This window comes from Heterodontus francisci, chromosome 18 (assembly GCF_036365525.1).
Source record: "Heterodontus francisci isolate sHetFra1 chromosome 18, sHetFra1.hap1, whole genome shotgun sequence".
Classification (NCBI taxonomy): domain Eukaryota; kingdom Metazoa; phylum Chordata; class Chondrichthyes; order Heterodontiformes; family Heterodontidae; genus Heterodontus; species Heterodontus francisci.
This window is the reverse complement of record NC_090388.1, coordinates 47,773,262-47,795,797: the sequence shown is the minus strand read 5'-3', so window position 1 is coordinate 47,795,797 and position 22,536 is coordinate 47,773,262. Positions and strand designations below refer to the sequence as shown.

General features: G+C 44.1%; 1 protein-coding gene across 1 annotated transcript in view; it reads left to right on the top strand.

Annotated features, from left to right (window-relative positions):
• Positions 1–22,536, top strand: part of LOC137379860 (sodium- and chloride-dependent GABA transporter 1-like) — a 55,934-nt gene that overhangs the window by 27,810 nt on the left and 5,588 nt on the right. The window contains exons 9-12 of the mRNA XM_068051252.1: positions 5,484–5,596; positions 10,371–10,502; positions 19,020–19,122; positions 21,723–21,823. Of these exons, the coding sequence (XP_067907353.1) occupies positions 5,484–5,596; positions 10,371–10,502; positions 19,020–19,122; positions 21,723–21,823 (449 nt within the window). The remainder of the gene's footprint in view (positions 1–5,483; positions 5,597–10,370; positions 10,503–19,019; positions 19,123–21,722; positions 21,824–22,536) is intronic.

Sequence of the window (22,536 nt, the reverse complement as noted above, 5' to 3'; positions counted from 1 at the left end):
ATAGCAATAATATCATAATCCCATGTGTTAATCAATGCCCTCAATTCATCTGCCTTACTTTTAAGACTCCTTGCGTTAAAATAGAGGCAATCCAGCCTTACATTGTTCGCTTGTGCCTTAACAGGTCTATATTTGCTCTGCCTTCCAGACTGACTCAGTTTCTCTTCTATATTTGACTGTGATCACCCCCTACTGTACCTCCACTCTGTATCCCAACCCCCCTGCCTAATTAGTTTAAACCCCCGCCAACAGCACTAGCAAACCTCCCAGCAAGGATGTTGGTCCCATTCCATTTCAGGTGCAACCCGTCCAACTTGTACTGGTCCCACTTTCGCCAGAAACAGACCCAGTGATCCAGGAAACTAAAGCCCTCCGTCTTGCACCATCTCTTTGGCCACGCATTCATCTGCTCTATCCTATTCCTATACTCACTAACACGTGACACCGGGAGTAATTCAGAGATTACAACCTTTGAGGCCCTGCTTTTTATCTGCTATCTAGCTCCCTAAATGCTTGTTGCAGGACCTCATCCCTCTTTCTATCTATGTCGTTGGTACCAATATGTACCATGACCTCTGACTGTTCACCCTCCACCTTCAGAATATCCTGCAGCCACTCCGTGACATCCTTGACCCTAGCACCAGGGAGGCAACATACCATCCTGGAGTCATGTTTGCGGCCACAAAAATGTCTATCTGTACCCCTTACGATAGAATCATCTATCACTATAGCCCTGCCACTCTTCCTCCTCCCCTCCTGTGCAGCTGAGCCACCCATGGTGCCATGAACTTGGCTCTTGCTGCTTTCCCCTGAGCCATCTCCACCAACAATATCCAAAGCGGTATATCTGTTAGAGAGGGGGATGTCCACAGGGGACACCTGCACTACCTGCCTTCCTCTACTCTGCCTGGTGGCCGCCCATTCCCTTTCTGCCTTTGCATTTGCCTGCCATGTGACCACCTCGCTAAACATGACAATCTCAGCATCGCGGATGCTCCACAGTGAATCCACCCGCAGCTCCAGCTCCATAATGTGGGTAGCCAGTAGCTGCAGATGGATACACTTCCTGCACACATGGTCGTCAGGGACACTGGAAGCCTCCCTGATTTCCCACATAGCGCAAGAGGATCATATCACGGGTGTGAGCTCTCCTGCCATGACTTACCTTTAGATTAATTAGTTACTCCCTTTAATTAAAAAATACTAATTATGCTACGGGCCTTGTTCTACTCCAAACATCTCACTACAATCTAAAGTCCTTAATAAATTACACTAATTAAAAAAAAACAATTTAGTAGTACTAACCTTATCACTTATACGGTAGGTTTTGAGGTTTTTTTCAAAAAAGAACTTTCCCCTTTTTTTAAGCTATTGACAGGCACGAATAGCTGTTACTTACCCAACCAATCACCTTGCAGCTTTCCTGTGATGTCACTGTTGACTTTTTTTTTCTTTTTTTCAAACTCCGGCGCGCCTGATCTCTGCTCCGCTCCACTCCCTGAAGGTACGTGTCTAGGCCGCGTTCCTCGGGCTCTATTTATCCGCTGTCTTTCAGCGTTCTCCCCTCGGGTTGGCTCCTTTCCCCTCTGCTCCCGGAAGGTAAGTGTCTAGGCTGCGATCTACGGGCTCTATTTATCCGCTCCTCTCTCGGCGTTCTCCCTAGAGGCCTGCTACTCGACCTGAACCCGACGGGACCCGGGTTCAGGTCGGGTTGGGCCGAATCCAGGTTGCGTTGGGTCGGGTCGGGCCGCACACACATAATAAGTGCTCTGATGGTAAGTATTGAAATTAAAAAATCTTACCTGGGCTGGGAGTCTGGGACAAAACTGAGTCTGCGCAGTGAGTGAGTGACACCACTATGACATCATCACGCATGCACTGCAGCTTCTTGGAGGTTCCGAGTCTGAAGGTAAGTAAAGGGATGGTTGGGTCGGGTCGGGTCGGGTCGGGTCGGGTCGGGGCGAGTTCAGGTTAGGTCGGGCTCGTGGCAAAATTGGAGGGACTTGGGCCAGGTCAGGTGTCCTGGTTCCGTTGGGTTCGGGTCGGGTTCTTTTTTCCCGACCTGAGCAGGCCTCTAGTTCTCCCCTCAGGTCTGCTCCTCTTTGCTCCACTCCTGGAAGGTAAGTGACTAGGCTGCGATCCTCAGGCTCTATTTATCTGCTCCTCTCTCGGCGTTCTCCCCACAGGTCCGTTCCTCTCCACTCCGCTCCCATCAGCCTTGATGAAAGCCCGTCTCCCTGCATGTAAAGCATTCAAATGTACAGAAAAAATGGAACTAATTGCAATACCTTCTAGAACAGGAGCACGGTCTCATAGTTCAGAAGGCAAATTAGGATTCTGCCCCTAGACTAATTGATAGGGACTATATCCTCCAACTATCTGAAGCGAATTCTTCATATGAACTACCCATGCCAGGGCAGTTGTCAACTTGCTGTTTGGCTGGTCAGCTAAGATTTTACGTAACATTTCCTCAACCACTGTGTAATTCCTTTCACAAAGCCCATTGCTGAAAGGACTTTCAGCTGCAGTATTCATAACCGTAATATTCATGTTTTCACACATATCCCTGAACTCATCATTGGCAAATTCCCCTTGGGGTGACACAGTGGCGCAGTGGTTAGCACCGCAGCCTCACAGCTCCAGGGACCCGGGTTCGATTCTGGGTACTGCCTGTGCGGAGTTTGCAAGTTCTCCCTGTGTCTGCGTGGGTTTCCTCCGGGTGCTCCGGTTTTCTCCCACATGCCAAAGACTTGCAGGTTGATAGGTTAATTGGCCATTATAAATTGCCCCTAGTATAGGTAGGTGGTAGGGGAATATATAGGGACAGGTGGGGATGTGATAGGAATATGGGATTAGTGTAGCATTAGTATAAATGGGTGGTTGATGGTCGGCACAGACTCGGTGGGCCGAAGGGCCTGTTTCAGTGCTGTATCTCTAAACTAAACTAAACTAAACATATCAGTCAGAAACTTAGCTGGTGCCCCAAGCCTAGTCCCTATCCATTTCTTCACAATTTTGTCCATAAATCACCCTTTTATCCTCACTATTTATTATTGTAGAAAGATTAAATCTAGTTGCTAGTTCTGTAAAATGTAGAATAAAAATATTCTTGCCTTTGTCCCATACCTTTAATCCATGACAACTAGCTCATTAAATTCACGTGCCAATGGAAGGCTGACGGTGTCCTCCGATACTTTTTATAAATTTACACTTTTCACTAATCTCTTTCATTATTGTCATATACTGTTCATCAATCATACCTGCATCTTTTAGCAGGGTTTTTAATCTCTAACAAGAAGGGTGAGCAAATTGCCTGTGTAACTTTAAGACAATTTGCCTTTTATCTCTCTGATTCGTAACACCTGATGCCAACTTCTCTAACACTCTGACTAGAAATATCAGGTTTTGTTAAAGGTATTCAATAATGCACTGACTGGGTAAATTGCAAATGCATTGGCTTCCCAAAAACAATTGCCTTATCATGCTCCTTATCAAGTTTCATCTGTACCTTTTTCATTGAAGACTTACTCAAGAGTAAAGGTATCTCAGTGGAGACTACATCAGTACTGATAAAGTGGTTTATCCCAACTATTTTACGTGGGATTACTACTCTTTTCAGTGACTTCAATGTGTTGTCATCACTAAACCTAAAGCTGGTTGTACTTTTATATTCCTTAACCTTATTTCGATCCTCACTACTGAGTGAATCCAGATAACACTGTAACCAATCAGTTCCACATACTGTCGACGTACAAGCACTATCCAGTATTGCACAGTTGAACGAATCCGCAACCAACACATTCATCACAGCACTAAAACTCCTTATGACTAGTACAATTCCTTCAGATCCATCAGTATCTTCCTCTTCAGCCTCAGAATTCTCTGCGCATGTGTTATTTCGAAGACTCTGCCCCTCTGCTTAGGGCAGTTCATTGCATAATGATACTTTGAGTCACATCTGAAGCATCTATTAACTGTTCCTTGGGTATTCCTGGGATTCAGTCACCTTTGATTGCTGTTCCAACCCTGTCTTACACTGTAATATTCAGACCTGCTAAAGGTGCTTTCATCTTCATTCCTCCTGTCTTTAACTCTTCCATTGTTCTTAGGCCTGCTTCAAGTATCTGGATTATTTCTAAATCTTGTAAACATTGAGTCCTCCATTCTTTGTGTCACCACAGAGAGTCCCACTTTTTCTACCAGGACTGTGGGAAATGACTGTTTCCCCAGGAATTTTTTTAAGGCCACGGACATTTGGTTCAACAGGGAGTCTTTGTCCAGGAACCAAACCCCAGTTAGAACCAGGAGCCTGTCCATATGTGACAGCTTGGCACAATTTAGCAATTTAAAAGCTAGCACTGAACCAAGGATCTCCAAATTGAATTTCTTCAATCTTTTATACAGTCTGTTAAAGTCCATGATATATTCCTCCACTGAATAACCATCTGTTTTCCAAAATCGATCAAAGCTTGACCATGCCTCATACTCATTCAATAGGTCACCTTTCATCCAAGAATTCCAGAAGATCCAACCCTTCATCATTATCCAGCTGACAAGCATCCAGTTCAGAAAACACTTTATTTCTGATATTACTTTTGGTAGGAAGTGACAACGCCAACGCCATATCTTGTTTCCTCTTTGGTAGAAATGTAACCCATGTCCACATATCCATTTCATTCTTCCACTGGTCATATGGTTCAGACTCCGAAAACACCGGAGGGTAATCATACTCTGACAATTTGCACTTGCTTTCTGCCTTGCATTCTGCCATATTTTTCACAATGGCCCTTGAGACTTTAGTTTTCTAGCCAAAAAAAAATTCCTATTTTCCAACCTTCAGCTTTAGGCAACCATTCTCTGCTACCATGCTAAAGTCCAGAAAGCTCATTATGGAAGGATAAGGCTGGAGCCTATATTTACTCAGTTTCGCATTTATTGTGCAGACTAAAAGGATTACAAATATGTAGCTCCCAGTGAGTGTCTCCTTTTAAGTTCTCAACTATACCCCAATTAACTCCCTTCACCTGCACATAATCGCATAGTTAACACCCTGTAGCTCAGAAATGGGTATCCAAGAAACACAAACAGCAGTGGCAAAATTGTATACTACCACAATGTATAACCTCACATATCCCTTACTCCTTGATCACTCTGGAGTCTCACCAGACCTCTTTTCTGCTATTGGACCAGCATGATGCAGCTCCAAAAATCAGAGCTTCAGGGTAGGTGTCAGTGATGTGTACTTACAGGTGCAGACAACCTGGACAAGCCAAGCGGGACTTGGGACAGAGTCTCTGGCCTGGGACTGAGGCAGTCAGGGTTTCCACCCCAGCTTGTGCCAACTGAATGGCCTTACAGGAATTTTGGATCCTTATTGCATGTTTTCAGTGGAATCGATTAATTTTAATGAGTCTTTTCCTGGTGTTGTTGCTCAAGAAAATCAGTTGAAATGACTTTGTGATTCTATGTCATTTATTGCATAGGTCCTGGGCTGGCATTTCTGGTCTACCCACAGGCTGTGACAAAGCTGCATCCATCAGCACTATGGTCCATTCTTTTTTTCTCCATGTTACTGATGCTTGGTCTTGATTCACAGGTTAGTATTGAAACAAAAATAAATTAAAGTGATAAAACATGATTTAAGATATGATATCTGTAATATTTCCTCATGCATCAAAGGAGAAAGTTATGATGACGTTTGAATTAAAATAATTTTAATGTTATTCTTCCCCACTCCTTTCTGCATTCCTTTCCTGAAGTTGCCATTTCTTGCTGATCCATTACCTTTACTAACAGGCTTTATTGATGTATGAGAGCTTAGACAGTGATCTATTTGATCCTGGGGTGCATCACAGTTGAACAAGTTCCTTTTTTAACATCCACACAAATCCATTTTTCAGCGGGAATCACTAGAAAATGATCAAGAGTGGAAACACTGGATATTTTTTGCCCCTTCCTGACCAAGGAGTCCTTTTTGTAAATTAAACATAGAAGGACTGCAGTGAAGGGAACCCTCATGATGTGTGTGGAGTGTAATATGTGGACCATGATGACTCTCAAGGGCAGCACATTTGTGCTGTGTGACAGAAAATTGAGTCTCTGGAGCCTTGAACCTCTGTACTTGGGCAACAATTCCCCATACTCCACAGCAATCAGGTACAGTACATAAGAACATAAGAAATAGGAGCAGGAGTAGGCCATTCAGCCCTTCAAGCATGCCCCACTATTCAATAAGATCATGGCTGATCTGTCCCTGGCCTCAACTCCTCTTTCGGGTCTGCTCCGCATAACCCTCAACTCGCCGAGATTTCAAAAATCTATCTACTCCTTAACTACGTTTAGTGACTTAGCCTCCATAATTCTCTGAGGTAGAGAATTCCAGAGATTCACCAACCTCTGAGAGAAGAAATTCCTTTGCATCTCAGTTTCAAATATGTGACCCCTTATTCTGTAACTATATCCCCTAGTTCGAGATTCCCCCACCAGTGGAAACATATTCTCAATATCTACTCTGTCAAGCTCCCTTAGAATCTTGTATGTTTCAATAAGATCATTTCTCATTCTTCTAAATTCCAATGAATAAAGGCCTAACCTGTTTAGCCGTTCTTGATAAGACAACCGCTTTATCCCAAGAATCAGCCTGGTGAACCTTATCTGAACTGCCTTCAATGCTAGTAAATCCTTCCTTAAATGTGGGGACCAAACCTGTATGCAGTACTCCAGGTGTGGCCTCACTAACACCCTGTACAGTTGTAACAAGGCTTCCCTATTTTTAAACTCTAACCCCCTAGCAATAAAGATCAAAATTCCATTTGCCTTCCTAATTACTTGCTGCACCTACCTGCATGCTAACTTTTTGTGTTTCATGTACAAGAACACCCAGATCCCTCTGTGCTGCAGTATTTTGTAGTCTTTCTCCATCTAAATAATAATCTGCCTTATTATTCTTCCTACCAAAGTGGATGACCTCACTCTTTCCCCATAATGGCTATGTTAATATTTGACTCTGAGCTGAGCTTCTGACACAATATCCTCTCCATCACCAAGAACACCTACTTCCACCTCCGTTTCTGCCCCTGCCTCAGTTCATCTGTTGCTGAAACCCTCATCCGTGCCTTTGTTACATGTAGACTGGACTTAGTAAACTTGAGCTCATGAAAACCTCTGCTGCTAACTCCTATCAAGCCCCATTCACCCATATGCCTGTCCTCACTGACTTATATTGGCTCGCAGTCCAGCAATGCCTCGCTTTTAAAATTCTCAACCTTTTTCACAAATCCCTCCGTGGTCTTGCCCTTCCCAATTTCTGTAATCTCCTCCAGCCTACAACACTATGAGATCTCTGTGCTCCTACAAACCTGGCCTTTTACACACCCCTGATTTTTTTCGCCCCACCGTTGGCAGCCGTGCCTTCAGCCGCCAAAGCCCTAAGCTCTGGTATTCCCTCCCTAAGCCTCTTTGCTTCTCTACCTTCTTTAAGATACTCCTGAAAGCCTCCTCTTTGACCAGGCTTTTGTCCCCTATCCGAAAAGCTCATTACATAGCATTGTGTCAAAGTTTGCTTGATAATTGCTCTGTGTAGTTCATTGGGAGGTTTTACTTAATTAAAGACACTGTGGGAATGCAACTTGTTGTAGTTATTATTGTTGTTGTTGTTACTGGACTAATAATCCAGAGATGTGAGCTTAACGCCTAGTGCTATTAGGATTTTGACCGGTGGCAGTGCAGAAATGGACTGCAGTGGTTTAAGAAGGCAGCTCACCACCATCTTCTCAAGGGCAATTAGGGACACACGCATCCCATGAATGAATAAAAAAAGAGACCTGGTAAAACTAGATGAAGGTTCTGCAGCTGTGAGTTGACTTATTCTCCCCGGACTCTGGGAAAGCCAGCTGTTCTACAGAATTGTATTTCCTTCTCACATGGTCAGTGGTGAATAAGTTGTTGCCCCCGTTGAATGATGTAGCTGTGACCCCTTGATACATTTGTGGGCAGAAAATGTGTTGATACTGCAGATATCTCCAGTGGTAGCCTGGAATGAACCTGATACATGGAATTTGAAACCAAGTTGATGTAGGTGGCTACTAGCAGTGCTATGTGGATTTTAGATCTTCTGTGCAGATCTTCCTGAAGTAGGTGGCACAACTCTGTCACAGCCTCCTTGATTATCATCAGTTACTTCTTAGGTTTGTCTTGCCCCTCATTCTCAGGTGACTGCTCTGGTATGATAGCCCTGCTGTAATACATAATGATGGGCTTGAGCAATTCCATTCTCCATTGTTCCTGCACTTTCTGGTTCTTCTCTATCAATTGCAGTTCTAGTATGTAACACTCTTCAAACAGAAAGCTTGACTTTCAGCTGAAGTATCCAACTCCACGTTTAACTAACACAAACAGCCATGTGCATACAATGATAAGAGTTAGAACAGGGCCAATCAAGGATAGTAGTGGGAAGTTGTGTGCGGAATCAGAGGAGATAGGGGAAGCGTTAAATGAATATTTTTCGTCAGTATTTACAGTAGAGAAAGAAAATGTTGTCGAGGAGAATACTGAGATGCAGCCTACTAGGCTAGATGGGATTGAGATTCACAAGGAGGAGGTGTTAGCAATTTTGGAAAGAGTGAAAATAGATAAATCCTCTGGGCCAGATGGGATTTATCCTAGGATTCTCTGGGAAGCCAGGGAGGAGATTGCAGAGCCGTTGTTGTTGATCTTTATGTCGTCATTGTCGACAGGAGTAGTGCCGGAAGACTGGAGGATAGCAAATGTTGTCCCCTTGTTCAAGAAGGGGAGTAGAGACAGCCCTGGTAATTATAGACCTGTGAGCCTTACTTCGGTTGTGGGTAAAATGTTGGAAAAGGTTATAAGAGATAGGATTTATAATCATCTTGAAAAGAATAAGTTCATTTGCGATAGTCAGCACGGTTTTGTGAAAGGTAGGTCGTGCCTCACAAACCTTATTGAGTTTTTCGAGAAGGTGACCAAACAGGTGGATGAGGGTAAAGCCGTGGATGTGGTGTATATGGATTTCAGTAAGGCGTTTGATAAGGTTCCCCACGGTAGGCTATTGCAGAAAATACGGAAGTATGGGGTTGAAGGTGATTTAGAGCTTTGGATCAGAAATTGGCTAGCTGAAAGAAGACAGAGGGTGATGGTTGATGGCAAATGTTCATCCTGGAGTATAGTTACTAGTGGTGTACCGCAAGGTTCTGTTTTGGGGCCACTGCTGTTTGTCATTTTTATAAATGACCTGGATGAGGGTGTAGAAGGGTGGGTTAGTAAATTTGCGGATGACACGAAGGTCGGTGGAGTTGTGGATAGTGTCGAAGGGTGTTGTAGGGTACAGAGGGACATAGATAGGCTGCAGAGCTGGGCTGAGAGATGGCAAATGGAGTTTAATGCGGAGAAGTGTGAGGTGATTCACTTTGGAAGGAGTAACAGCAATGCAGAGTACTGGGCTAATGGGAAGATTCTTGGTAGTGTCGATGAGCAGAGAGATCTTGGTGTCCAGGTACATAAATCCCTGAAGGTTGCTACCCAGGTTAATAGGGCTGTTAAGAAGGCATATGGTGTGTTAGCTTTTATTAGTAGGGGGATCGAGTTTCGGAGCCACGAGGTCATGATGCAGCTGTACAAAACTCTGGTGAGGCCGCACCTTGAGAATTGCGTGCAGTTCTGGTCACCGCATTATAGGAAGGATGTGGAAGCTTTGGAAAGGGTGCAGAGGAGATTTACTAGGATGTTGCCTGGTACGGAAGGAAGGTCTTACGAGGAAAGGCTGAGGGACTTGGGGTTGTTTTCGTTAGAGAGAAGGAGGAGGAGAGGTGACTTAATAGAGACATACAAGATAATCAGAGGGTTAGATAGGGTGGATAGTGAGAGTCTTTTTCCTCGGATGATGATGGCAAACACGAGGGGACATAGCTTTAAGTTGAGGGGTGAAAGATATAGGACAGATGTCAGAGGTAGTTTCTTTACGCAGAGAGTAGTAGGGGCGTGGAACGCCCTGCCTGCAACAGTAGTAGACTCGCCAACTTTAAGGGCATTTAAGTGGTCATTGGATAGACATATGGATGAAAATGGAATAGTGTAGGTCAGATGGTCGGCGCAACATCGAGGGCCGAAGGGCCTGTACTGCGCTGTAATGTTCTAATCCTAATTTGGTGACTGAACAATACCACTGCATCGGCTTTACTACCCTAAACTCGTTGGATCCGATATATACTTGTGATAATTAAATATTATCTTAAAGAACCAACTCCTGATCTTAGAATCCAGTAGTGACATTTTACTTCTCCTAAAACTATTGTGCTCATTCCCTCTTTATTCCTCACTTTGTTTCTATTCTAAATCTAATTACTTCCTTTCAGTTCTGCACAGTGGAAGGCTTCATCACTGCCCTCATGGACGAATATCCTCATAGACTGCGAACCCACAAAAAGCTGTTCATTGCAGTGGTGTGCATCCTTTCATACATCATTGGATTATGTAACATTACTCAGGTATATTTGAAATAAAATCCTTAGACATGTCTCAGTTATACAGTAGATGGGTATATGTCTATACTGAAGATACTTCTCCCACGAGGATGGCTTTACAGCTCATGATTGATTTGGCCAGAAATGAATACACAGTTCAGTTTTTTTCATGGGTTTGTTTTGTGCTTATTAAGGAAAGGCATGTGAATGATTGAGAATGTAATATTTCTCTTTCCACTTTTTGAATCTCGTGTCAGCATCAAAGGACTTCCAGGTCAATTATAGGATGTGCCAGATGCAGAGCAAAATTATTTATTTCATGTGCATTATCTGTGACCTCAAAAGATGTCTCTCTACTGCAATGGGTTGGCATTTTGATTTTAGCCTCTCTTTGAGCGAGATTGCCAATTTTGTGCCAGTAAATGCTGAATTTGGAACAATTTTGGGCTGTAGACAAGAATCTAGTTTGAGTGTGCTCAATCCATTTCACGAACAACATGACAATCAGCAGAGACAAAATAATTTAATTATACTGATCTGGGGTAGATTCAAAACCGCAGTTTGTAATACAATCCTCCATGAGAATCCTGCATCCACTTTGTATAAAGTAACCAACAAATCTCACAGATTCCCATTTAGCATCATTTTTTTTCTTTTATCAGTTCAATAGATAATAATTAATTGAATCTTAACTGCCCTCTGAAATGGCCTCGCAAGCCACTCAATTTATTAAACCAGATGGATTCCTCAGCTTTGAAATAAGCATTAGATTCACACATGATGAAGGCACCAAGACCTCCTCACTAACATTTGGAGATTGGTGCCAAAGTTGGAAGAGCTGTTTCATGGAACATCAAGCTACAGCCTGATGTAGTTATACTTGCAGAATCATATCTAGCAGCCAACATTCCAAACTCCTCCATCACCATTCCTGGGTATATCCTGTCCCACTTGCAGGGGTGGGAGAACTGTGATATACAGTCAAGTTGCCTTGGCTCTGCGAGTGCTCATCCTTGATTCCAGATCTCAAGAAGTTTTGTGATGGCAATATATGTTCAAATCACACACTATCCTGACTTGGAAATATATCACTGTTCCTTCACTGTTGGTGGTCCAAATCCTGGAATTTTCTATCTAACAAGACTGTGGGTGTACTTAAACCACACAAACAACAGCAGTTCAAGAAGCTAGCTTGCCAACACCTTCTCAAAGGCAGATAGGGATGGACAATAAATACTGGCCTTGCCAGCAATGTCCATATCCCATGAACAAATAAAAAAAAACTTCTTCATCACCAGCAAGCAAACCCTGGTTCAACGAGGAATGTAGAAGAATTAAAAGCTAGTCGAATGATGGCCATGAAACCATTGTCGATTGTTGTAAAAACCCATCTGGTTCACTAATGTCCTTTAGGGAAAGAAATCTGCTGTCCTTACCTGGTCTGGCCTACATGTGACTCCAGACCCACAGCAAAGTGGTTGACTTTTAATGCCCTCTGAAATGGCCGAGCAAGCCACTCAATTTATATTTAATTTAAGCCACTCAGTTGTATAAAACCGCTACAAAGATTTTGATGTCCATCACCAAGAGTTGCACAGTAGCACCACTACTGACCGAGCTGGCCGAGTCCTAAAGGTCATAGCTGCTAGACTGGGTCTGCAGCAGGTGGTGAGGGAACCAACAAGAGGGAAAAATATACTTCACCTCGTCCTCACCAATCTGCCTGCCACCTCTGTCCATGACAGTATTGGTAGGATTGACCACCGCACAGTCCTTGTGGAGACGAAGTCCCATCTTCAAATTGAGGATACCATCCATCGTGTTGTGTGGCACTACCACTGTGCTAAATGGGATAGATTTCGAACAGATCTAGCAAGGCAAAACTGGGCATTCATGAGGCGCTGTGGGCCATCAGCAGCAACAAAATTGTACTCAACCACAATCTGTAACCTCATGGCCCAGCATATCCCGCACTCCCCCATCACCATCAAGCCAGGGGATCAACCCTGGTTCAATGATGAGTGCAGGAGGGCATGCCAGGAGCAGCACCAGGCATACCTCAAAATGAGGTGTCAACCTGGTGAAGCTACAACCCAGGACTTATTGCGTGCCAAACAGCGTAAGCAGCATGCGATAGAGCTAAACGATCCCACAACCAACAGATCAGATCTCAGCTCTGCAGTCCTGCCACATCCAGTCGTGAATGGTGGTGGACAATTAAACAACTACCAGGAGGAGGTGGCTCCACAAATATCCCCATCCTCAATGATGGGGGAGTGCAGCACATCAGTGCAAAAGATGAGGCTGAAGCATTTGCAACAATCTTCAGACAGAAGTACCGAGTGGATGATCCATCTCGGCCTCCTCCTGAAGTCCCCAGCATCACAGATGCCAGTCTTCAGTCAATTCGATTCACTCCAAGTGATATCAAGAAACGACTGAAGGCACTGCATACTGCAAAAGCTATGGGCCCTGACAATATTCTGGTAATAGTCCTAAAGGCCTGTGCTCCAGAACTTGCCGCGCCCCAAGCCAAGCTGTTCCAGTACAGCTACAACACTGGCATCTACCCAGCAATGTGGAAAATTGCCCAGGTATGTCCTGTACTCAAAAAGCAGGACAAATCCAACCCAGCCAATTACTGCCCCATCAGTCTACTCTCGATCATCAGTAAAATGATGGAAGGTGTTGTCAACAGTGCTATCAAGTGGTACTTGCTTAGCAATAAGCTGCTCAGTGATGCTCAGTTTGAGTTCTGCCAGGGCCACTCGGTTCCTAACCTCGGTTACAGTCTTGGTTCAAACATGGACAAACGAGCTGAATTCAAGAGGTGAGGTGAGAGTGACTGCCCTTGACATCATTTGACCGAGTATGGCATCAAGGAGCCCGAGCAAACCTGGAGTCGATGGGAATCGGGGGAAAACTCTCTGCTGGTTGGAGTCATACCTAGCGCAAAGGAAGATGGTTGTGGTTGTTGGAGATCAATCATCTGAGCTCCAGGACATCACTGCAGGAGTTCCTCAGGGTAGTGTCCTAGGCCCAACCTTCTTCAGCTGCGTCATCAATGACCTTCCTTCAATCATAAGGTCAGAAGTGTGGATGTTCACTGATGAAAGCACAACGTTCAGCACCATTCACGACTCCTCAGGTACTGAAGCAGTCCATGTGGAAATACAGCAAGACCTGGACAATATCCAGGCTTGGGCTGATAAAAGGCAAGTAACATCCGTGCCACACAAGTGCCAGGCAATGACAATCTCAAACAAGAGAGAATCTAACTCTCTCCTCTCGACATTCAATGGCATTACCATTGCTGAATCCCCCACTATCAACATCCTAGGGGTTACCATTGACCAGAAACTGAACTGGAGTAGTAATATAAATACTGTGGCTACAAGAGCAGATCAGAGGCTAGGAATCCTGTGGTGAGTAACTCACCTCCTGACTCCCCAAAGCCTGTCCACCATCTACAAGGCACAAGTCAGGAGGGTGATGGAATACTCTCCACTTGCCTGGATGGGTGCAGCTCCAACAACACTCAAGAAGCTCGACACCATTCACGACAAAGCAGCCTGCTTGATTGGCACCCCATCCACAAACATTCACTCCCTCCACCACCGATGCACAGTGGCAGCAGTGTGTACCATCTACACGATGCACTGTAGCAATGCACCAAGGCTCCTTAGACAGCACCTTCCAAATGCACTACCTTTACCAACTAGAAGGACAATGGCAGCAGCTGCATGGGAACACCACCAGCTGCAGGTTTCCCTCCAAGCCACACACCATCCTGACTCGGAACTATATCGCTGTTCCTTCACTGTTGCTCGGTCAAAATCCTGGATCTCCCTTCCTAACAGCACTGTGGGTGTACCTACACCACATGGACTGCAGCAGTTCAAGAAGGCAGTTCACCACCACCTTCTCAAGGGCAATTAGGGATGGGCAATAAATGCTGTCCTCGCCAGCGATGCCCACATCCCCTGAATGAAAATAAAAAAATGCTTGAAATATAATAAAAGAGTAGGACTCTACCCTTTATTTCCTTCCATGGCAAACTCTGCCAGGATATCAGGTGAAGGTCTTCTCCAGAGAAGGCCACTTTCATAAGCAGAGACAGACCACTGAGGCAAAAGATATAAAAGACAGAGGGAGATTGCATTCCCTTTCCATTTGGTCTCTCCATACCACACACCATCCATGGCAGTTGGGTGGTTTACTCCCAAGTTACCACACCTCCACTCTGAAAGGTTTGTGTTGAAATTATAACATTGTGGCCTGACAATGACTTTCAGAATGACTTTCTCTTCCGACCTGTGAGAAAGTGTTTGACTGACACTTTACGCTTAATTACAGTGATACAATGGTTGTAATCAGTTCTCAGTGCAGAGAATGTTCAGCACAAACCCACATTCCATCACAGTGTTCTGTGCATTAAAATTCCCACATTGTAACACCGGGGAACCAAAAATGGACAGTGGGTTACTGACATTGCTACTTTATAAGATGGATCAATGAGTTATCACAGCTATTGCTGGGGAAGCTAGGTCAGCCGCTCACCATAGCTGCTGTTGGCAAACGATATCCATGAAACTATTGTTTTTTGGTGACCTGGGAAATGTGGCTTGTATTGCAGCTGCTGGATGAGGTAGGTTAGTGGGTTACTATACCTGCTGAATAAGTAGGTTAAGAATCTAACAAATAGGAGCAAGAGCAGGCCATTTAGGCCCACAATCCTGCTCCACCATTCAATAAGATCATGGCTGATCTGATTGTGGCCTTAAATCCACATTCCTGCTAGCCATCCCCCCCATAACCCTTGACTCCCTTGTAGATCATAAATCTGTCTATCTCAGCCTTGAATATATTCAATGACCCTGCCTTCACTGCTCACTGAGGAAGAGAATTCCAAACATTAATAAACCACTGAGAAAAGGTGGGTTTTTACTGCTGCTGGATTATTGAATTTTTCACTGCTGCTGGATCAATGGGTTTTCACTGCTGCTGGGTTGGTGGGTTTTCACTGCTGCTGGATCAATGGGTTTTTACTGCTGCTGGGTTGATGGGTTTTCACTGCTGCTGGATTATTGGGGTTTTCACTGCTGCTGGAACAATGGGTTTTTTACTGCTGCTGGGTTGATGGGTTTTTACTGCTGCTGGATCAATGGGTTGATGGGTTTTCACTGCTGCTGGATCAATGGGTTTTTTACTGCTGCTGGGTTGATGGGATTTTACTGCTGCTAGATTATTGGGGTTTCACAGTGGTTGGGTTGATGGGTTTTTACTGCTGCTGGATTATTGGGGTTTCACTGCTGCTGGGTTGATGGGTTTTAATTGCTGCTGGTTTGATGGGTTTTCACTGCTGCTGGGTTGATGGGATTTTACTGCTGCTGCATTTTTGGGGTTTCATTGCTGCTGGGTTGATGGGTTTTTACTGCTGCTGGATTATTGTGTTTTCACTGCTGCTGGGTTGATGGGTTTTCACTGCTGCTGAGTTGAGGGGTTTTCACTGCTGCTGGATTATTGGGGTTTCACTGCTGCTGTGTTGATGGGTTTTCACTGCTGCTGGCTTGAGGGGTTTTCACTGCTGCTGGATTGATGGGTTTTTACTGCTGCTTGATTATTGTGTTTTCACTGCTGCTGAGTTGATGGGTTTTCACTGCTGCTGTGTTGATGGGTTTTCACTGCTGCTGTGTTGATGGGTTTTCACTGCTGCTGGGTTGGTGGGTTTTCACTGCTGCTGGGTTGGTGGGTTTTCACTGCTGCTGTGTTGATGGGTTTTCACTGCTGCTGTGTTGATGGGTTTTCACTGCTGCTGGGTTGGTGGGTTTTCACTGCTGCTGGGTTGGTGGGTTTTCACTGCTGCTGGGTTGATGGGTTTTCACTGCTGCTGAGTTGATGGGTTTTCACTGCTGCTGGGTTGATGGGTTTTTTTTAGGTGCTGATGGATTGTTGGGTTTTCACTGCTGCTGAGTTGATGGGTTTTCACTGCTGCTGGGTTAATGGGTTTTCACTGCTGCTGGATTGATGGGATTTTACTGCTGCTGGATTATTGGGTTTTTACTGCTGCTGGGTTGGTGGGTTTTCACTGCTGCTGCATCAATGGGTTTTTACTGCTGCTGGGTTGGTGGGTTTTCACTGCTGCTGGATTGATGGGTTTTCACTGCTGCTGGATTATTGGGTTTTCACTGTTCTTGGGTTGATGGGATTTTACAGTAGCTGGATTATTGGGCTTTCACTGCTGCTGGGTTGATGGGGTTTCACTGCTTCTGGGTTGATGGGTTTTCACTGCTACTGGGTTGATGGGTTTTCACTGCTGCTGCGTTGATGGGTTTTCACTTGTGCTGGGTTGTTGGATTTCACTGCTGCTGGGTTAATGGGGTTCACTGCTGCTGGGTTGATGGGTTTTCACTGCTGCTTGGTTAATGGGTTTTCACTGCTGCCGAGTTGATTGTTTTTTACTGCTGCTGAGTTGATGGGTTTTCACTGCTGCTGGGTTGATGGATTTTTACTGTTGCTGGATTATTGGGGTTTCACTGCTGCTGAATTTGGCCTAACCATCAGCCTCAAGAAAACGAACATCATGGGGCAGGATGTCAGAAATGCTCCATCCATCAATATTGGCGACCACGCTCTGGAAGTGGTTCAAGAGTTCACCTACCTAGGCTCAACTATCACCAGTAACCTGTCTCTAGATGCAGAAATCAACAAGCGCATGGGTAAGGCTTCCACTGCTATGTCCAGACTGGCCAAGAGAGTGTGGGAAAATGGCGCACTGACACGGAACACAAAAGTCCGAGTGTATCAGGCCTGTGTCCTCAGTACCTTGCTCTACGGCAGCGAGGCCTGGACAACGTATGCCAGCCAAGAGCGACGTCTCAATTCATTCCATCTTCGCTGCCTTCGGAGAATACTTGGCATCAGGTGGCAGGACTATATCTCCAACACAGAAGTCCTTGAAGCGGCCAACACCCCCAGCTTATACACACTACTGAGTCAGCGGCGCTTGAGATGGCTTGGCCATGTGAGCCGCATGGAAGATGGCAGGATCCCCAAAGACACATTGTACAGCGAGCTCGCCACTGGTATCAGACCCACCGGCCGTCCATGTCTCCGTTATAAAGACGTCTGCAAACGCGACATGAAATCGTGTGACATTGATCACAAGTCGTGGGAGTCAGTTGCCAGCATTCGCCAGAGCTGGCGGGCAGCCATAAAGACAGGGCTAAATTGTGGCGAGTCGAAGAGACTTAGTAGTTGGCAGGAAAAAAGACAGAGGCGCAAGGGGAGAGCCAACTGTGCAACAGCCCCAACAAACAAATTTCTCTGCAGCACCTGTGGAAGAGCCTGTCACTCCAGAATTGGCCTTTATAGCCACTCCAGGCGCTGCTTCACGAACCACTGACCACCTCCAGGCGCGTATCCATTGTCTCTCGAGATAAGGAGGCCCAAAAGAAAGAAAGAAGAACTGCTGCTGGGTTGATGGGATTTCACTGCTGCTGGGTTGATTGGTTTTTACTGCTGTTGGATTATTGAGGTTACAGTGCTGCTGGGTTGATGGTTTTTCACTGCTGCTGTGTTGATGGTTTTTTTAGCTACTCTTGGATTATTGGGGTTTCACTGCTGCTGAGTTGATGGGTTTTCACTGCTGCTGGGTTGATGGGTTTTTACTGCTGCTGGGTTGTTAGATTTCACTGCTGCTGGGTTGATGGGTTTTTTAACTGCTGCTGGATTATTGGGGTTTCACCTCTGCTGGATTGATGAGTTTTTACTGCTGCTGGGTTGATGGAAGAGATTACACAATCTAGGGATGTCTTCCCTGAAATTTAGATAGCTATGGGGTGATTTGATTGAAGTTTTCAAGATATTTAGGGGAAAGGTAGATAGAAACTATTTCTGGAAATACTCAGCAGGTCTGGCAGCAACTGTGGAGAGAGAAGCAGAGAACCGGAGTTCCGAAGAAGGGTCACTGTCCTGAAATGTTAACTCTGCTTCTCTTTCCACAGATGCTGCCAGACCTGCTGAGTATTTCCAGCATTTCTTGTTCTTATTTCAGATTTCCAGCATCCGCAGTATTTTGCTTTTATTATTATAGAAACTATTTCTGTTGTTTGGGGAGTCTAGGACTATGGGGCATAGTCTAAAAATTAGAGCCAGATCTTTCAGGAGTGAGATTAGGAAACTCTGCTGCACACAAGAGGTGCTGGAAGTTTCGAACTCTCTTCTGCTAATGGCAGTTGATACTGGATCAATTGTTCATTCTAAATCTGAGATTGATCGATTTTTGTTATCCAAAGATATCATGGGGCAAAGGTGGGTATGTGGTGTTAGTTTGCAGATCAACAATGATCTCATTGAATGGTGGAACAGGCTGGAGGGGCTAAATAGCCTACAGTTGCTGCAATTGTATAGGTCAACTGTAACTCTACTCTGAGCTGATTTACAGATAATGTTCTGAGAACACCACATTTTCTAACTGCACTTGTAGCTTATATTTCATACCTTGCATCTCTAAACTTGTTTTCTGTTTTCTGAATATAGGGTGGCCTCTACATGTTCAAATTGTTCGACTATTATTCTGCTAGTGGGATGACCCTTCTCTTTCTGGTATTCTTTGAGACTATCTCAATATCGTGGTTTTATGGTTAGTGACTGATCTAAATATTATTTAATTTTGTTATCATTAGGAAATGGGGTTAAGTCAGATATATTTACCTTGTGACCCATGTTAATCTCCCATTGCAGTCAGCTGTGGAAGAGACAACACCGTAATAGTAGACCTGGAAGTAGATGTCAGCATAAATGGCTCTCTTCAGAGCCTTGTGTTCTGGAGCAACAAGCTATGATGATTATTATTGAAAAAAAAGATCCAAATAGAAATAGTGAGGTACTTACATTTTTAATCTCATACCAAAAGCATCATGGAATGGCAAGACATGGCTTTTGATTCCTTTTCGAACCTCTGTTGTGGAATAAAGGAGAAGTATTCAGCAGAAGAGACTCTCTTCTCTAAAACTAGAGAATCATTCTTAGTCTGCTATTGTGTCTCACGCAATGGTGCATGCAGACCAACATTGCCTAATGCTTGGGAGGGCTCGACAGGGTAGCTGCAGGCAGGATGTTCCCGATGGTGGGGGAGTCCAGCACCAGGAGTTATTTGTTTTTTCAGAAAAAAAAGGGCGGCACAGTGGCGCAGTGGTTAGCACTGCAGCCTCACAGCTCCAGTGACCTGGGTTCGGTGCTGGGTACTGCCTGTGGAGAGTTTGCAAGTTCTCCCTGTGACCGAGTGGGTTTCCACCAGGTGCTCTGGTTTCCTCCCACAGCCAAAGACTTGCAGGTTGATAGGTAAATTGGCCATTGTAAATTGCCTCTAGTGTAGGTAGGTGGTAGGAGAATTGAGGGAAGGTGGGGATGTGGTAGGGAATATGGGATTAATGTAGGATTAGTATAAATGGGTGGTTGATGGTCAGCGTGGGCCGAATGGCCTGTTTCAGTGCTGTATCTCTCTATGACTAAAACACCCTGCCCGCTGTTCCAGGAGGAGTCTGGCAATCTGGAAAAGCTTAAGTGGGGAAATCAATCTTTAGTTTCATTTTCTCTGAATTTCTAATTTATCTTTCCTTTCTTATCAGTAAAACAGTAAACTTCGTACCACAATGACACCCCTTTCTCAACTAACTCATGTAGCAATGAAGTCAGATGTAAAGTCATACTGGCAAGTGGTTTTATTTGGCTAGAAACCAGAGCAGAGGTTTTTATTTTGCTGATAATAGGAACATAGAGGTAAGTATGAGCCTGCTGAGAGACATGTATCACTCAGCAAAATGTCGTCTGCTTTCTGTCAATGGAAATTGCTGTCGGTGTAATGCTTTACAGCTGTGGCAATTGAGCAGCAAGGGACTATAATTTCTGGAGCTCTATGTTTTGCTTACTTTCTGCCTGCTGGTTGTAAAATTACTGTTTTTTTCAGTAGGGAACGAGTTTTATGCAGTCTCTACAGTGAGGTTATTTATAGTGCACATATAGTCAGTATTAACTCCTGAGGATGGTGCATATTAATTTGATGTCTTAACGCAGTGCTCCCACCCTGAAATGGCTATTAAAGGTCACATTGAGAAGGCTACGGTTAGATGGGTCAGTGGTGATATCACTGATCTAAACCTTGCATACCCAATCATTCTCTAAGCACTATCCTCTTGGGAGAGTGCCACTAATAAGTTTCAGTTAATCCACCTAACTAAAATTATTTTCAGTCATTTACAGCTGCATTTTGCAGCAGCAATATTAGAAAATTTGTTAGGGTTTCCAATATATTTTCTCACCCAACTATTCCCCGTACTCTGCCAGGAGTGGATCTTCATGTTAATGTTGGTGTTAAAAGTAATTTGACATTCTGGAACATGCTAATTCAAACCAATAATCATCCATGGCAACAAACAATCTTGGTATACCAAACTACAAAGCATCATAGGTATTGTCAGTTATGAAGGAGACTGTATACAGTGTACGTATTGAATCTCTTGGCCATTAAACAGTACATACACAAAAAATATGGATTTCAGGGATTTGATCCAAAATCCAAAGAAGAGCTGAATGGTCATCTTCACTGTTTCCACTGCAGCCTGTGGTTATGTATTATGTCCAGAAGGCAGCACTGTTATTTATAATGCTATCAGCTCGCTTTCTGGCAACTTCAGTTAGCAATGATCCCTGGAGGACATTCTTTTACCAGTCAGTGTGAAACACTTCACTTGGCCATAATTAGATTTTCAAATAAAAGTGAAATGTGTAAAACAACTTGCTTTTATATGGCACCTTTAATATCATAAAACATACTAATGCGCTTCATGAGCATTATGGAACACAATGGATACTGAGCCACATAAGGAAACACTAGGCCAGATGACCAAAAGCTTGGTCAAAGAGGTAGGTTTTAAGGAGCGACTCAAAGGATGAAAGAGAGGCAGAACGATACAGGGAGGGAATTCCAAAGCTTAGGGCCTAGGCAGCTGAAGGCACAGCCATCAATGGTGGAGTCATTAAAATCTGGAATGCTCAATTGATCAGAATTTGCAGAATGCAGAGATTTAGAGGGGTTGTCGGGCTGGAGGAGATTACAAAGTTAGGGAGAGGTGAGGATGTGAAATGATTTGAAAGTAAGGATGAGAATTTTAAAAGGGAATTGAAATTCGCTGGAAGAAATTGATGATAAAAGGCTATAATTTTTTATATTGTTTTTCACAGGAGTTAACCAGTTCTATACAAACATTGAGGAAATGATTGGGTACAAGCCATGCATATGGTGGAAGCTTTGTTGGGTATATTTTACCCCCATTGTGGTTCTGGTAAGACAAAGGCCTCTTTGTGAAGTTGTCAAGACCATTTAACTGGCAAATGCACTAAAACTTTTCTTATGTGGTGCTTTTGCTCTCTGGAGCAGGTTGATAATTCAAATATTATACCAGAAGACTGCTCTTCTACTATAGACATAGATCCCATAGACCATAATAGACCCAAATTGCATACTACCAACCACATAAAACCATGATGACAGAAAAATAGTGAGGGCTGTTTATTGGAAACCTTTCCTTCTCATTTCTTTCAATTTTAGCCTTTTCCTATCTTACGGTAATTCTTTCTGAATCTAAATCTAATTCTCCCTTCTCTGAAGTTATTTTCTTTCTCTTCCTTGAATTATTTCTCTCTTGTTACTAGGTTTATGTCCTACATTTCCCCCAGATACTTGATGGGTACATTTAGTTGCATTTCTGTTTTTTTCTGTCCTAGCTAGTGTAATATTCTGAGCCCAAATTTATTTCATTTCTCATGAAAGAAATATCTCACTAACCTCTATCCCAGGCATCACACCATCCATTTCTCATAACGTGATCATTACTCCATGTGGAGCCAGTTAATCTTGATTATGAGGCATAAAAGTAATATAATGCCCCCGAATAGCACAATAGGCAAAATGCATTCTATTTCTGATCAGGAAGATCCCCATTCAAACCGCAGTCTGTCCTGAGTTAGCTGATTTCAGTACATGTTTCAATAGGTA